General features: G+C 38.0%; 1 protein-coding gene across 4 annotated transcripts in view; it reads left to right on the top strand.

Annotated features, from left to right (window-relative positions):
* fgf4 (fibroblast growth factor 4) overlaps nt 1–17662 on the top strand; it is a 44750-nt gene extending 27088 nt beyond the window's left edge. The window contains exons 3-4 of one of the 4 annotated variants that reach the window (XR_004931556.1): nt 6083–6348; nt 14006–14038. Coding sequence is in view for 3 of the 4 variants with exons in the window: in XM_012850642.3 (XP_012706096.1) it covers nt 6083–6259 (177 nt within the window). In the remaining variant the exon portion in view is untranslated. Of the gene's footprint in view, nt 1–6082; nt 7783–14005; nt 14045–16601 lie in introns of those variants that run through there. The other 3 variants (XM_036140549.1, XM_036140548.1, XM_012850642.3) reach the window with 3 other exon arrangements.
* The last annotated feature ends 478 nt before the right edge of the window (nt 17663–18140 follow it).

Below are 18140 nucleotides of genomic sequence, written 5' to 3'. Positions count from 1 at the left end.
GAGAACTTTCTCAGAGAACACCAGAAAAAGTGCAGTCAGGATTAAACTATGTAGGTTAACACTCAGGTGAAGAGTAATCAGCAGCATCTCCAATTTAAGCTTTAGCAGAGAGGAGCTGAGTTGGAGCAGTTGTGCAGAGCACACTGCTTAGTTCAGGAAGAACTGCAATTATGAGGAAGAGAACAAACCACTCAAAACACAAAACCCAGGATAACTGGGCTTTTGGCTTTGAGAACAGTAGTAAATGTAATAGCTTTGACTATGTGATTCATAGTGAAAGTTACTAATGCTATTTTTTTTGGATAAAAGTAATTCAACTTAGCAATCATTAAATTCAGTACATTTTATCGTGTCGTGATTTTACAATTACATTACATATATTTGCTCCTAACATTCATCATCATCCAGTACGATTGGTGCAGTACACTCAAAAACTAGGCACACCTACCTCCATAGCTACCTAACTACCTATCAATCAATCTATCTTTAGTTCTGTGAAAAGATTGTTTGCACCCTTCCATATTTCTTTTGTTTTTGCTTTCTTTTGTCACACTCATGTTTTAGATCATGAAATAAATTTTATTGTTTCATAAATATAACCTGAATAAATACAGAAAGCTGTAGAAAGGTGACCTTTCTAATGTGCTTTGGATCATTTTCCTCTTGCACAACTAACGTGTGAAAGGGCCTTGTACTGATTGCTGGTAAGGCTCCTTTTTGTGACCCTTTCCAGACCTCTAGATGCCAATGACTGTTTTTTATTTTGTTTCAAATTATGTGATGGTTTTTTATTAAGTATTGCAATTTAGCAGCTTACAGCACCCAGGGAGATTATTCACTTGTTTGAGAGGATATATTTGTATGGTTTATTTTTTTATTTAATAATAAATACATTTAATAAGGTAATCATGACTCTGGTTTGCAAAGTCGAGGTCAGCTTTCTTAAAAACATGGTTTATAAAGAAAGAAAGAAAAAAAGAAAGAAAGAAAGAAAGAAAGAAAAAAAGAAAGAAAGAAAGAAAGAAAGAAAGAAAGATGCCTTCCTTTTTACAATTTTCTTTTGTCCAGGGCATAAAAAAAAAACAATTTTCTTCCAGGTACCAAAACTGCACAGAACACACAGGAGATTTCACACTTTCAGATTTTTTTTTTAGTTTGTAATGAGTTGTAAATAAGAATTTAAAGAAATAATCATTTATAGCTTTACTATGACTATGGTAGAAATACAATGACAACTGTCTCAACAGTATTGAAAACACAGGTGTTATAATCTTCTCAGTCTAACTTGGCTAGCCCTAAAAACATGCAAACATAAGATTAAAAAATATTTTAGTTTGAGAAGAATTGTGACAAAATGATGTTGGGGTAACTTGGAAGTAAGGAAGGTGCTGGTTGTTTTTGATACAGTTAAACTTTCTTCAAGCTATACCCATGTATCTGTTATGTACCGGATTCGGACCCAAGATTCAACCACGACAGGTCAGTGACGTTTTCAATGTTTATTAAAAAGCAGGGTTGATCAGCGCTGGCTCTAGAGCGTGCAGCTCTCGCTAACGGGTTGGAGCTTCCTGATAACGAGAGGAGCCTGGGCGCAGAGAATCAGCCAGAGACAGGGGGGAGAGTTCGGGGACAGGAGCCGTAGAGCGACCCTCCGGCAGTAAGGGACTTTTCAGAGGCGTTGTCCAGGGGCAGTCCGGGTCCGGTAACGGGGAGTCCAATAATCCAGCAGAGGTACAGAGGGGAAATCCGAAGAGCAGGTCCAGGTCCGGTCCAGGTCCAAAAACAGGCAGGCTCAGAATAATCGCAGGGGCAAGGCAGAAATCCGGTAATCTCAGGCAGGGGTCAGAACAGGGAACAGGCAGGCTCGGAAACGGAGGGCAGAATCGGGTCAGACACAGACAGGCAGAATAAGGAACGCTGGAATGCTCTTACTGGTGGCTTGAGACAATCTGGCACTGGAGGCTAACTTGGACGGAGCTTATATGCAGGTGAAGACAGGTGAAGCCAGTAGAAGTTGATTGCAGAGGGGTGGAGACTGGGTGTGAATTGTGAGCAGAATCAGCTCCAGTGCCAGAATCATTACAGTATCACTGTATTATTGTCTGCCAAGATCATGTGATTTTCAGAGTGATGCATGAAGAAGTTTCTATTAATGCACTTGTGAGTGGAGCTCACCTTTTCAAGAAATTTGAGCTGAAACAACAAACAACCCCTGTTTCTATGAAAACCATGAGAATTATTCAATGCCATTCCATTTGAGGGGGATGAACAAATATGACACTTTAAACTTGACTATGCCGCCTTTGGCTTAACTTTTTTCATTATTATTATTATTAAATCAACATAAATCACAGCACAGGATACATTTACACAGTAAATGTACCAACCCAAAAACCTCCCTCACACACTACCTCTCCTCACCCCCACTCACACTCATTCACATTCATTCACCCACATTGAGTGAATTCATTCATCCACAAAGTACATTTTCACAATAAACATTTGAGAACTTCCCATCTATTTTTATGTTTTCTGACTTTATTATCGGTTTCAACCATATAACTTTCTAAAGTTAAAAAATGCTGAATAAATGTTTTAAAGAAATTAATACTAAGTGAGAATCTATTTTTAGCTTTAAAAATAAACCTTTTACAGAGTACAATGATTAAATTAATTAAATTGTGACTGTCGATAAACTCTCCTAGTAAAACAGAAACCACATCAATCAGCATAACATTGGAAATTAATCCAATGCTGATAATTTTACCAATCGGAAGCATATATATATAGTAAAAAGAATTGGCCCAAAGACTGAACCCTGTGTTACTCCACAAGTGACCCTAGAGTTTGAAGAAGATTTATTATTAACATCAACAAACTGTCCTTTTTCATGTTTTGTTTCCTAACAACCAGGAATTATTAATTTACAGAACATGCCTGCAACTTTGAAAATGGATTTTTTTTTTTTTTGTGAAGCAAACAACAAATAAGACAAAATAAAAGAGGTAAAATCAATACTTAAAAGAGACAACTTCTGCGGCAATACCAGCTGCAAGTGAATTTGGATCAGTCTCTATGAGCTCGCCACAAATGGTCTCATGATTTTTAGCCCATTCCTCAAGGCTAAATTAATCCCACTCTTTCATGTTGGATGGTTTTCACTTATGAACAGTGTTCCTGAAATCTAACCAGAGATTATAAAATGGATTTAGACTTTGACTAGGCCTTTCCAAAATATTTAAATGTTTTCCCTTAAATAGGAAGATGAATGGAGCTAAATGTAGAGCAATATAAATGTGGAGCAATAAAAATGTGGGGCAAGACTTTGAAAATTGTTGTCCACTGATGGCCTCCATTCGAGTGTTAGTTTAGCAGGATGCTTTGGGTCATTATCCTGCTGAAAGGTGAACCTTTGTCCCAGTCTCAAAAAACAGGCAGAACATCCCTGTATTTAGCACCATCTATCCCGGATCACTTTTCCAGTCCCTGCTATCAAATAACATCCCCTCAGCATGATCCTACCACCACCATGTTTCACTGTGGGGATAATGTTCTTGGGGTGATGGGATGTGTTGGGTTAGACCGCACAGCATTTAACCTTGTGGCTGAAAAGCAACATTTTTCCTAAATGATCAAAGCACCTTCTTCCATACATTTGGGGAGGTACCTACATGCCTTCTGGCAAACTCAAAAAATGCCTTGTTATTCTTAACACTAAGTAATGACTTTTTCAGAGACCAAAGGTCACCCCCCTCGGGCGGGGGCCTCCAGACCCAATGTCTGGGTCTGGGGGACTGGGGGGCTCTGGGGGCCTGGGATCCCCAGGCCCCCAGACCCAATGTTAATATTTTTAAAGCATGTATGCCGTTTTATATTTGAGCGAATAAATGGCAAAACAGCTGAAAAAATCTGAAATTGTGATATTATTGCATATTTTCTGTTCTATATCTATCCAGGGATCAACTAAATGATTGTGTTTTATCCATTTAGAGATGTATTGTAGTCTAATTGCTAAGTTGTAGTTATGGAAATTAGGCAGATCTAGTCCCCCTCTGTCTTTAGTTTTCTGTAGTGTCTTTAAGCTGATAAGGGGGGGTGGGGGGGGGGGTTATCTTTTCAAATAAATTTAGAGATAGAAGAGTCTAAAGATTTGAACCAGTCGGATGATGGTTTATTGGGGTTCATTGAAAATAAGTAGTTAATTCTAGGTAAGACCATCATTTTAATTGAAGCTACCCAACACATAAGTGAAATTGGAAGTGATTTCCATCTTATAGTAATACATCATCAGCATAAAGACTATTCTTATGCTCTATTTTCATGCATTTTATACCTTTGACAACATTTGTTTGTCTAATTGTGGCTGCTAAAGGTTCGATAAAAATGGCAAAATGTGAGGGGGAAGGCGGGCATCCTTGCCTAGTGCCCCTCTTGAGACAAAAGCTGGAATATGTTTGATTATTTGTCCTGACACAGGCTGTAGGAAAGCTGTATAAAATTTTAACCGATTTATAAAAAATTGCCAAAACCAAATTTATGTAGAGTAGCGAATAAAAAATTCCAATTTACTCTATCAAATGCTTTTTCTGCACCTAAAGACATTATATTAGTTTTAATATTTGTACTGTAAGAATAATCTATTAAATTAAGTAATGCGTGTGTTTGTGGATGACTGTCTTCCTCTGATGAAACCAGTTTGATCAGGGTGGATTATGAAAGGAGTGACTTTATCTAATCGTTTTGCAAAAACTTTACAGATTATTTTAATATCCATGTTGATTAAGGATATGGGATGATAGATGGTGGGAAACATAGGATCTTTGCCTGGCTTAAGCAGAAGGCCGATGGTGGCAGAGTTCATATTAGCTGGAAATCTGCCGTTTTCCTGAATTTCCTGCAACATTCTGTGGAACATTGGTTCCAGAATATCCCAGAACTCTTTATAAAACTCAGTAGGGAATCCATCTGAACCGTTCACACTGAGACTGGTTCTGCTGGAGGTTTTTCCTTCCTGCTAATGGGTGTTTTTTTCTTTCCGCTGTCGCTCCATGCTTGCTTAGTATGAGGGATTGTTGCAAAGCCATGGACAATGCAGACGACTCTCCCTGTAGCTCTACGCTTCTCCAGGAGTGAATGCTCCTTGTCGAGACTTGGAAGCAATCAACTGGTTCCCTTATATAGGAAATGTTTGACCAATCTGTATAATCTGACACAATCTGTATAATATGATTGAATTAGACTTTTTTAAAGTGCCTTGAGATGACATGTTTCATGAATTGGCTCTATATTAATAAAATTGTATTGAATTGAATTGAATGCTTTCACAAGAGACTAATATACTGTATATACCAAGGTCAAGTGCTGCCGACTGAAATGAGCAAGTCTACAAAGGAAGAAACTAGAAATGTATTTATATAAAAATCACATTTCAGAAAAGATGGATCCTAGATCCTACAGGCGCGGCCCAGACCTGCAATGGCAAGGCACTCTGTTTAAAATCACACAATTACTGTTTTACATCATCTTCCTTTAAAAGAGCATTTGGACAAAAATAAAAAGAAGGACACTAAAGAGCACCGTGCTTACAACTTTTTAAGAATTCGCATACCTGCTAAATGTTACAAGCTAGTGAAAGGTACACAACAGAGATGGATTCAGGGATTTCAGACACATCTTTGTGCAATTCTGCAATATTGGCAGGTTTGATGCTGTCAGAGATGAGGTCATAAAAACAGCAGCCTCACAGCTAAAGATTAATTAATACCACATGATGTCTGGTGAATGCTTGTCAATAAACTATTGTTTCTCAAACTTGGGACAAAAAGCCCAACAGACTCAGCACCCAGCATCCTGCCCCACTTGTATCATTCATCATTTCACAATTGGATTTTTTGTGTAAATTGGGGCTGAAAAGGCTCATGCACAATAATAACCCTGCAGTCAGGAATAACACAATTGTTTGATAGAAATCACAACGAACAATACGGATCTGAAATCCCCCCACAAAAATGTCCCGGCATTTTTGTTTTATTCCTGCCTTTAAACAATTAGCATTTTCAAAAGAATCTCTGTTCTCTTGCAGTTACGCTACAGCAACGAGTGCAAGTTCAGAGAAGAGCTCCTCGCCAACAACTACAATGCCTATGAATCGGTTGCCTACCCAAGGATGTTCATCGGCCTGAGTAAGAATGGCAAAACAAAAAGAGGAAACAGAGTGTCACCAGCTATGACAGTGACACATTTCTTGCCAAGAATCTAGCGACCTGATAAATGTGCTTCAAGACAATGTGGAAAAACGTTAGGGGAGGGGTTCTCCAAGCTATGATGCACTTTCACTCCAAGCTCTTTGTAAGTGTATCATGTTTGATATGTTATAATGTACATTTTAATTTTTTTTATTTATGTTTAAAATCTGTTTTGTATTTTTATAGAAGTGGGTGTTTTTTCACTGACTGACAATATACTAAACATTGTATTTATGTTTTCATTTCTTATTTATCAGAGATTTGCTGCTACTGAATGAAACCCTGCCTTTTGATGCTTTCTTTGCACAGATGGACAAATTAGTAACTCAAAGGGCATAAATGTATGATTTCAGAAATGGGATTGGTTTGCAACAAAACTTCTCAGAGTTTTAGAATACAAAATATTAATGACATGTAAGTGTCCTTTGTGTGAGAATGTGGCACTTATTGCCCAGCTCCTTAAACCTTATGCTTCTTCTTAATGATCAGCGGTGGATCTGAAGATGTTTTGGAACCAACTTATCTTACTCAAATGTAGACAGATTCAAGCTATAGCATCAGATACAGCATTTTCTTGTATTCACTTTACATTCTTTGCTTTCCTATAGCCTCATTAGCACCGCCCCAGAAAGATTACTACATGCTGGTGATGCATATCAACTGTGATTTGTCTTATTGGTTTCCTCTGATATAAGGCCTATGTATAACTGAAATTCAAATGTTACTGACTATACCTGAGTTAGGTATGCTCATGATGCTAACAAAAATAATCAACATTCTGTTTGTACCTCTTTTTCTCACCATAAAAAAACATAAAAATTGCCCATACTGGCATCTCTTAGTTTTAATATATTGAATTCCCCCACACAACTTGTTATGTCATGCAGATATATAAAAGCAAAGGTGCTGTTGCACCTGAGCCTCTGATTAGACATATTTTTGAAACTTAAACCACACCTTAAAATTATCCAAAAACACAGAGCAGCACCACTTATTTAATAGCTGACATAGAATAATACCTTGGGTCAAACAGTGGGGACTTGATTATGATTACAAATTGTTATGATTGACCAGCATAACACCACCTGGTTCAAGTTGGGCGAAAAGGAGCATGTATTGCTCTGGAGCCTAATTGAAATAATATCACATTACTTAGGAAGAGGGACAGAGAAGGAAAGAGGGAAACGGACAAGAGAAGGGGAGGAGGGGAGAGTTAACCCTACAGCCTCCACTGTGTCTGTTTATAGCACTGCCAGAGGGGTGAACTCTGAACTTTTCAGTCTAAGTCACAGCTCTGCGTCCACAAGTAGAGAGAGAGGAATCCTCTTTGACATTAGTGTAGAATTTGGGAGTTTATAGGCAAGGTCAAAGAGCTGAAATGCAACAGTCAAGCAATAGCCTTGACCTGGGATGAGACTATTCCTGTTTTAAAGTAATACCTTATTGTCAGGCAGCTGTCAAACACGAAGAAATAGGGAAGCTCAGTAGGCCTGATACAGAATATTTATGTACACACACACACACACACACACACACACACACATATATATATATATATATATATATATATATATATATATATATATATATATATATATATATATATATATATATATATATACACACAAAATCACACTGCAGCTGAAGGGCAATAAATTCAGTACTTTTAGGTGCCTATTAAAACCCCACAAGCAGATCAAATTTAGCACCAACTGTTAGAGCCATCTGTACCATGAACTATACCACACTTCAGCCCAACATGAAGCCTCGTTTATAGGTCTCCTGGTCTCTGAGAACATATATTTCAAGGCTCATCTTGCCACAATTATGTATGCTTGCCCAAACAAAGCCAACAAAGCCAGTAGCACTGAACAGGCAAATGACAACAGTGCCATTGATCACTGCCCCCCACTTCACACCTGCTCACCAGTTTATCTCTGTGACTGCTGCTGCTGGTGGCTCCGAGATGCACATCCAACTTGTCCTTTTTGTGAGAACACATTTGCAGATATGATATTTGTGAGATCCAAGCGTTGACCCAGTTTTTGAATAACACATTTCCACTTGTGCTTGTAAAATATGTGATTTTACTAAACCGACACCAGACACTTGGTTTATCTTACAGAGTGAGCTGCTTCCTGACCTAGTTCTGTTTACTGTACATTTGCGTCGTCTACCATCTCTCTTCTAATATTTGTCTCTGTCTCTCTAGATGTTGACTGCTCCGCTCTGGTAGCTATGTTGTGCCTTGCCACGTTCATGCTATCTTTACCCTGTGATATACTTTTAGAAAAGATAATCATGGAGGACATATTTACAGACAGCTGTTGAACTGTATTTTATGCTAGCCTCAGTAACTCTATATTTTTCTGTATATATTTTGTAACTGAAAGTGCACACAGAGCTGGGAGTTTCAAAACAACAGAGCTGGTTCGGAGTGGTTCTCTGAAATCGTAAGGTGCTTCATTTACTAACCTTGGTGTTATCAGGTTTAAAGTTCATATTTAATAACAGCAGGTGGAGTGACACCGTAGATAGTAAGTTAGTATTTTCTTTGCGCTCTGTATTCCTCTGTTTGTATTCTTTTTGGCAAGGCATTTGGGATCTCCATTCAACATTCCATTACAATGGTGTTCATTTTAGCAGCCCTTCTCTGTTTTCTCTTCTAAGCCACAGTGCTTTCTGTAGTAGCGATAATAAATTAGCAAAGGAGCTGGCCACGCTGCATGCACACGCTAGTTATTCAGGTGCAAATAGCTCAAACAAATCTCATGCAAACTGGTTGTCTAGTGACACAAGGCCAAACCTGCAAACCAGGATGGATATCTGGGGTGATCCAAGCTCTGCAGGCTGGCTGCGAAACGCAAGTTCAGCATTAAAAAAAAAGCACTAAATTTACTGTGTGAAGCTCTTAAAGCACATCCTGCTACAACACAGTTGTCAAGGTGCTATTTCCCTGGATCAGTAATACAAAGGTATGCATTAAGATGTTTCTGGCGCTCACAGCTGGGCGCAGAGCTCTGCAGTCTCCCTGCTTTGCATGATGTGCAGCGTGTTTGCAGTAGAACATCTTTCTGCCCTCCACTGACCAGCCCTTGATTCCACCTGCTCATTTGGTTATCCAGCTGCAGTCCTAGCATAGCAGAGCAGTTCCTAAATCTGCAGCCTGCAAACGATGAAGACTGCTGAAAGAAAGAGTCCTGGGTTCAACTGAATGTTACTATTAATGTGTCTAGCTGTGAGATACAAGGTACCTTTCAGGGTATTTGCAACAGTCTTGTCATCCACTTTATACCTTACCAAGAGGTTTCTAGTCATAGATCTAGACATTTCAGTCTTTGTATAAGGGCTCTCCTAAACAAAACCTAAGAAATTCCTATTTTGAATTGAACTACAATACAATTCTCTGTTGTTAAAGTTTGTAAGAAAATGACAAAACAACGTTTCAGAGAATACTTGGGAAGTGTGTTCAAAAAGAGGGAAATATTTAAAGAGAGAACTAAACAAGTTTTAGTCAGAATTTTAGAACATTTCTGAAAGTTAACCTTTTTTTGTGGTGAACATCAAGCATGCATTGCTGAGAAAATCATTGTAAAATGTTTGGATTTCTCTTTTGAAGTTGTTGTTTTTTTGTCACATCTGTGAACCTCTGTAAAAAGGTTTAAATAGTCTACTGTATGCCTTTTAAACTCTGCTGCCTGGAGAGCTCCATTCAGGGAAACTGAGAACTGATTCTTAATCTTAAGGGGTCTTATGATAATTTTGTACCTTCTATTTTTTAGTTGTCCTGTAGTTTTATACAGATGTCTAAATGTACTTATTTATGTGCTGTGCACATGGCTAAATTCACCTTAAGGGTTGCTGAAAATTAAAAACATATTCTTCTTAATAGTTTGTGTCATGCTTTCTGTAATTTGGTCAGAATGCTGGGTGACAAAGTTCAATTTCAATTTTCAATTTAATTCAATTCAATTTTATTTATATAGCACCAATTCATGAAACATGTCATCTCGAGGCACTTTACAAAGTCAAATTCAATCATATTATACATATTGGTCAAAAGTTTCCTATATAAGGGAACCAGTTGATTGCTTTAAAGTCCCGACAAGCAGCATTCACTCCTGGAGAAGCGTAGAGCCACAGGGAGAGCCGTCTGCATTGTACATGGCTTTGCTGCAATCCCTCATACTGAGCAAGCATGAAGCGACAGCGGAAAGAAAAACTCCCCATTAACAGGAAGGAAAACCTCCAGCAGGACCAGGCTCAGTATGAACGGTCATCTGCCTCGACCGACTGGGGGTTACAGAAGACAGAACAGAGACACAACAAGAGAGACAAAAAAGCACAGAAGCACACATTGATCCAGTAATCTGTTCTACATTAGATGGTAGTAGCGGGTGATCTGTCTTCCCTGGATGATGCCACAGCTAACAGAACGTCAGACAAGGTATACCTACTATGAAGAGAAAAGAGAGAGAGCAAAATGTTAAAAGCTGAAATGACAACAGTAATTTCAATGCAATGCAAAGTGACTGCATGTTGTGAAAATGAATAGACTTTCAGATGAAGAATTATCATCTCAAGAAAGTGGTGCTTTTAATAAATGTCACATTTATTAAAGTTCTTCTTTAATTAAGTGAGGGAATTATTTACAGCTTTTTACCGTCTTAATTTAAAATGTAAAGTCTGATGGAAATTGAGTTTCGACTGTTTCTTAAACATTTCTCCTTATCAGTTAAGGAGATGCTTCAGAAATGTTTAAAATGTTTCTTAAAACATTATAGGCAGTTTATACAGTTTACCTGCAGTAGTACATAGCTGTCTTGGCCTCTTTGTTTTCTCTGTGTCAGTTCAAATGAAGACAAGACCAAGTTGGACCTCTACTCTTTTCTGTTTTCAAGAATGACACAGCAGTTAATGTGAACACTGTTTTACAAACTTCCATTTCACCTTGTTTGCAAGAAATGCAGGTAAGACGTAGTGTACCACTCGTAATCTTTTAAAACCCATACTGAGAACCAATTTGTCTCTTCTGATTGGACCTAGTATTACCGCTTTGGTGTGGCCCAGCCAGGTTCCCGACCTCATTCACACAGAGAATTGTTCTAGGGCGTTAAAGGTGAGGGTGGTGGAAAGGATGCCTTCCTGCCTAAAACACTTCGAGCTTACCGCAAAAAAAAAAATAGTCAAAAAATAGTTGCGATGTGTGAAAAGCTGCTCAAGAATTTTATAGAAGTCAAGCTTTTGGTTGCTGTGACTCTAATTAAAGTTTGGTTCATGACAGGAAAGGGTATAAATCTTTTTTACATGTTATTTTTAGGATATGCTTGCATTATTTCCAGTTACAAATAATTATACATCTAAAACAGGTATATCTGTAAAGATAATAAAACAACATACAAGTATAATCACCTTTGGCACATCATATATTATTTACACCTTTTTAAAAAATCAGTGAAAGAAATCTGTATTGGCATTTACAGCAATCAGATACTTCTTCTAATTGCTGAGCAGCTTGTTGCATATTTCCTCTGGTATTTTGATGATTTAACTTTGGTGATGAGCTCCAAGTGCTTGAGGTTGGAAGGCCTCCTTGCCATCGTCCTAATTCATTATCTCCCTCAATAGAGTAATAATTATGGCGTCCAGTCAAACCCAACATGTTATTCAAATTAAAAGACTACTTAAAGTCTAAATTTAGATGTGAACCTTTTTAGTCTTTACTTTACACAACAACATGCACTTATGAAACCGTGTTTTAAAAACCTAGTAGCATAACAGCTAAAGCAGAGTCCAGGGAGTTACTGACTTTACAAGCCTGACGGCCTCTGGACAGAAGCTGCGTTGGGCCTATAGTTTTGTGCAGTTTTTTTTTAGCACAGACGTTCTGCAACCCTATGACAGGTGTTTAGAGGTATTCACTGCCAAACAAAAAAGCCATCTTGTTTTACCAAACCTATTAGCAGGGATATCTTATTGAGTTGCCCAATGATGGTGAAGCTTGGTAACATGGAAGACCCATGATGAAGAAAAACTTTTCCAAACTCCCCCTAACTGAGCATTTCGACAATAACAATGAATGATACCTTGAAGAACAACGGAAGAAAAACAAGGCTTTCATCCCTTGATCATTGAAACTGTGTCTATGTACACATCAGTCACACACTGTTGCCTCAAAAAGATGAAGAATAGATTGCCCTTATTATGGTTGTATTGCTCACATCATTGGATCTACAGCCAATGGTCTGTGAAGGCTTTGGCCTTTTGCCGGAGATTATGGAATATTTGTGTTGATACGTGGTTGTAATGAAGAGCTTCATTACTGTTTCTATGACACTTAAAAATGCAGTTTTAGAATATTGTATACAAATAACTTGCACTGTGATTTAAAGTATTTTATTTTCAGTTGTGATGGTTTGTGCAGTTCTTCTCAGCTGGCACTGATGACCTGTCAACAAACCAAACCATTGATATTGATTACTGTTTAGAATTGTGATTGTTTGTGTAAATGACTTACCTCCTGTCTCTTCCTCTGCAGGGTGTTCAGGCTAAAAGATTCCCCGGGGGCCTGAACACCTTTTAAAGGTTCCGGAAGAGTCCATTATGGATTGAGGGGGGGAAGTAAACTGTATTTTGGTTGGTGTAGTATTTTAGGAATTTAGATAGAAATGTTCTGAGATATTTATAGATGATGATGATTGTTAAATAAAGTATAATGTTTTAGCTATATTATTTGTTAGTGTTTGTATGTTAGAGTGTGAGTGTGTTTCCCCTGTTTAATGGTAGATCTGGTTAATGGGAGGAGTTGGTGATCTATAAAAGGCTTCTTGTAAGACTCTAGTGTGATTGTGGCTGCTCCTGTGACCTGTTTGCCAAGGTTGGACAATAAATACCAAGTGGGTGCACCTTTTCTCTGCCTCAAGTCTCCTGCTTCAGCCAGCCTCTAAGGGTCATTCTAACAGTGGTAGAAATATTAAAAACATAAGAAAAACAAAAGGATAAGGCAACATTGTTTAATAATTCACTAAAGTGTAAAAATGTGTCTTTGGGAAAATCTGACTCTTGAACATTTGGGTCTACAGGTAAAAACTATGTTTCTGAATGTCTACAGGTCTCCTGAGTCCACATCAAACTTTTTAAATGATCTTAGTGACCTCCTGTCTATGGAGGACCAAGTCTTCCATATCTAAAAATAAATACAGAAATAAATAAATGCTCAATAAATAAATAAGCATACAATTAATTGCCACCAAATTAATAAATGTAGGTAGAAATTAAATTATACAGTGAGACATAAATGTATATACATCTCTTTTAATTAGCTTCTTTATTTATTCACCTTTGTAATAATTACCTTATTTATTGTGTGTTATAATCTTCAACTTTATTTATTAATTACTTATATTTTTTAAGTATTTATTTATGTGCATGTTATAATATTTTTGTCTGTTTTATTCTTCCTTTGTATTTTTTTACCCTGTATATTTCTGTGATGCTATTTATTTCTGCCTGTCGTTTTTACATTTCTGCCTGTCCTTTTTACATTTCTGTATGCATTTCTGCCTCATTATGCAAATGAGGAGGGGCTGTGTCTTAAGGGCTCAACTTCTTCCCATTGGTTGGTTAGCATTTTACTGCATATTTAGTCAAATTCAGTAGGCAGACGTTCAGTGTCCGACCTCTTAAGGAAAGCTGCTAATAGATTGGAAGAATTAGAACGCTGTACATTTGGGATCTGAATGTTTTTTCTGTGGTTTCAGATTCGGCTTTTCCAGATCAGTAACTCCTAGGCGGATGATTTCTTCTACAAAACAGACACCTCTCCGCAACCATAGCAAGGCAGATATGAGCTACAACCGTAGTTTCCTCAAAACGAGTCTCCCATCGCGCTGGGTGAATTACATTGGACCCTATGCAGAGCTCGCTTGATAAGAAAATACTGTAGTTGATTATAAAAGGCACAATATGAATGATCAGATTCACATCCAGGCAATAAAAAGCACTACAGATTATAATTATTCTATCCATGTTGGTCTAATTTGTGAATGAGGCGGAGTTTCATCAAGCCGATCCAACATTTTCCCCTCAGCTGTAACACTTGGGGTTCATGCTGCGTCTTTAAGCATGATCCAGCACCGCAGTGAAGTTGGTTTGAATTTGGATATTGGACATTCAAGCTCCACGGAGTCAACGGGATCTAGCTCATGGTTGATCCGGTTGAGGGACTCCGATTTCGGCCAGCGTCTCTCAGCTGCTCCCTCCTCCCACATGCGGTGGTGCAGTTAGGGACCGTCAAAAAACTTTTGAACCAAGCACTCTTGAGAAATAAAAATCAATAAATTGGAACAAACTTCCAGAAAATTGTAAAAGTGCGGGAAAGCCTGCGTTCATTTAAATCAAAATTAAAAACACATTTGTTTAGGATTGCCTTCGACTGTTCTAGTTAAAGTCTTGTTTTACTGAAACATCATTAGTTCAACTTTGTGGTCCAACTGTTTTTAATGTTTGCTTTTAATTTCTATTTTTCTATGTTCTATTTTGTTTCTACATTTTATTCCTACTTGCTTTTATTATGTTTTTTTCCTGTTTTTTAATCACGTAAAGCACTTTGCATTGTCTCTGTACTGAAATGTGCTATACAAATATATTTGCCTTGCCTTGAAAGGGCATGTTGGAATCTCAGAAACAGCAAATTGGCAATGTTTGTAGTGATGTGTTTGAGCTATTAAATATACACCACTGATGCATCAGCTTTGTCTCCTCTGCCACTGTCCCTGTAATAATAATAATAATAATAATAATAATAATAATAATAATAATACATTTTATATATAGGCGCCTTTCTTAATACTCAAGGTCACCTTACATCAAACATAAAAACAGATGCGGAATTAAAAATAAGATTCAAAATGCAGTTTAAATTAGATAATGCAGTTGAGATCATAGGGAATATGCTAGTTTAAACAGATGAGTTTTGAGTTTGGATTTGAAATATGGTAATGAGTCTGTGTTACAGAAGTCAGGTAGAAGAGAGTTCCAGAACTGGGGAGCAGAGAGACTGAATGCTCTACTCCCCATAGTAACAAGACGGGACCGTAAGATGGATGAGGAAGAGGATCTGAAGGTATGGACAGGTTTAGCAATGTGAAGAAGATCAGAAAGATATGGAGGTACAAGGTTGTGGATAGCTTTGAAGGTAAGGAGGAGTACTTTGTAGTTGATACGATGTGTGATTGGGAGCCAATGAAGCTGCTGCAGAGTAGGTGTGACGTGATGGATTGAAGGCGTTCGTGTGACAATACGGGCAGCTTAGTTTTGGACGAGTTGTAATTTATGAAGTGTTTTATGTAGAAGACCGAAAAGAAGAAAGTCACAATAGTCTAGACGGGAATTGACAAGACTCAGCGTGGATACAGAGAAGCTGATGTTACAGAAGGCAGCTTTAAACAGACTTGCAGATTTATTTTGACTTGATCATTTCAGTGTTTGGCTTGAGGCCCCAGAGTTTCATATGGAAATGCCTTAGTTTGCCTTGAAGTCACTGGGAACTGTAAAAGATCTATTTTACAACGATTTTATTTGCAGAATAAATCGGTCAGCAGTGGAGTGAGGAGTGAGAGAAGGACGGAGACAATTTATGATACAAAGATGGAAATAAGCAGACCGAGTGATATTATTGAAATGGGAGGCGAAGGAAAAGGTGCTGACGAGGATGACACCTAGACTTTCAACCTGTTGGGAGGGAAAGATAAAGAAGTTATTGATAGGAATAAAAAAATTATCAAGTTTGTTTAATGTTGATTTTATACCCATTGAAATAAGTTATGTTTAACAGCCTTTTATTATAAAAACAGTGTGAAAAGCTTGAGGAAACAGGTAGGTTCTTATTAAAATAAAAAGCAGAGAAAAGTTCAGAATCTCCTATGGTGTTTGTATTAGTTATAGATCAGAAAGCTGTAACTATAACATGTAATCCAAGTGTATATGAAAATAAAACTGTTCTCTAAGATTCAAGGCTGTTTGGAAGAAGGTCTATGTTTTCCCAAGATATACATTTTTTACCAAAAATGCCTTAAACAGAAGCTAAAGATGAAAAAGCCTGAAAGAGAACAAAGTATCCGAATTACCACCCTACCCCCCACCCAACACACACACACACACACACACGCACACACACACACGCATGTGCACATTTTATTTGTATTCCACAGGTCCCTTATAAAGTCTGCACTACCAGGGACTACTTTATATTTGTCAGCATACAGCCCAGTTATAACACAATACAGTTAGATTTAATAGATTAATACTATTAATGAAAATGTGTGCGAATAACTGAGCTTCATTGTTGCCTTGCAGCAAAAAGGTCCCAGGTTTGAATCCCAAACCTGGAGTGGAGTGGACATCTGTATGGAGTTCTACGTGTTCTCCCCGTGCATTTGTGGGTTCTCACCGAGTGCTTCAGCTTCTTTCCACAGTCCACAAACGTCATTGTTGGAGTAATTGGCCTCTCCAAATTGCCCTTAGGCATGAGTGTGTGCATACATGGTGGTTTGTCCCGTATATCTTTGTGTTGCCTGTGGTGGACTGGCGACATGCTCACTGATGGACCCCGCCCCTCGCACAAAGACCTCTGGAGAGACATCTTTGCATGATGAGCAAAAGATGGTATTCCATGTTCTGTCATACTCGACTCTGCCAAAATAAGAGTCGTCAAAAGTAAAGTGCCATTGATGATGTAGATGTGACAAGCTAACAAACTAAAATATGCAATTTCTAATCAGATGTGGTCAAGACACTGACTTTTAGGTGATCAAAACATAGGATATATTACTGATAATTTAATACCTTCCCCTTTTATTACTGGTAATTTGTGTTTCTTTAATTACTTACCCATGATGAACGTTCTTCTCTCCCCAGAATCTCGAAGAGAGTACATTGCAGCATCTGGTGTAAATTTTCGCTTTTAAAAACACGGCCATAACCCGCAGCGCTTACGTTTGCGGCCAGTGTATTTCCTCCTTAACATAATCAGAGATGTCCCCAATTATCATCAAATCTGATCACTTTAAGCACAGAATCTCTGCCTGGGGGTTAGTTTGTTTTGTCTGAACTGCAACGCCAACTGGGAGGCGGTGAAGGTGCATTCAGCAAAGCTCTACTTCGTCGGGACAGTGGCAGGACCGAGTAAATACCTCTTGTAAACTCTATCATGATACACTGAAATCAGGGACATTTCCAGGGACAGCTTTAGCCAGGAACATGTCATCCAAAACGAGGTCTGTCCCCGGAAATTGGGGGCATCTGATCACCCTACCGGATGGGCGGAGTTATATTACACAATTGGGAAGAATATGTAATGTGCCTTATAAACCGGTGTGTCTTATATGTGGACAAAGACACACATAGACACGTAAATTCACGGTGCACCTTATAATCTGGTGCGCCTTATAGTCCGAAAAAATACAAAAACTTTATTGTGCTGGTGAACTCCATTATCTGCAACCAGATGGTAGCAGTCTGTTTTCATGTGACCTTTAAAGTGAGTTTGAGCAGCCTGATCAACATTGTTATTAAGTATATTTATGTCCACGTTGAAACCTGGTGATTGGCCCTATATGTATTTAGATTGTCATATTAATATCAATAGTCATTATGAACATTAAAAATTGTACACATAGCTATCTATATATTGCATATTCAAACATTGTCCTTGCAGTCAGCTGTCTTTCTGAATGGGCACAATGGTAAATATGTTATTTGAATTATAACATTAATACATTTTAGATATTTGTCTTTACGTACCGTATCTCCAATTTCTGGCAGACAACAGCACTTTGCTGGTATTTGTGTTTCATTGTGGCCTTGGCCCGACCAGAGCAGGTGTCCACACAGCTT

The sequence above is a fragment of the Fundulus heteroclitus genome, chromosome 8, assembly GCF_011125445.2.
Source record: "Fundulus heteroclitus isolate FHET01 chromosome 8, MU-UCD_Fhet_4.1, whole genome shotgun sequence".
Classification (NCBI taxonomy): Eukaryota; Metazoa; Chordata; class Actinopteri; order Cyprinodontiformes; family Fundulidae; genus Fundulus; species Fundulus heteroclitus.
The sequence above is the reverse complement of the archived record's forward strand: the minus strand, read 5'-3'. Positions and strand labels throughout refer to the sequence as shown.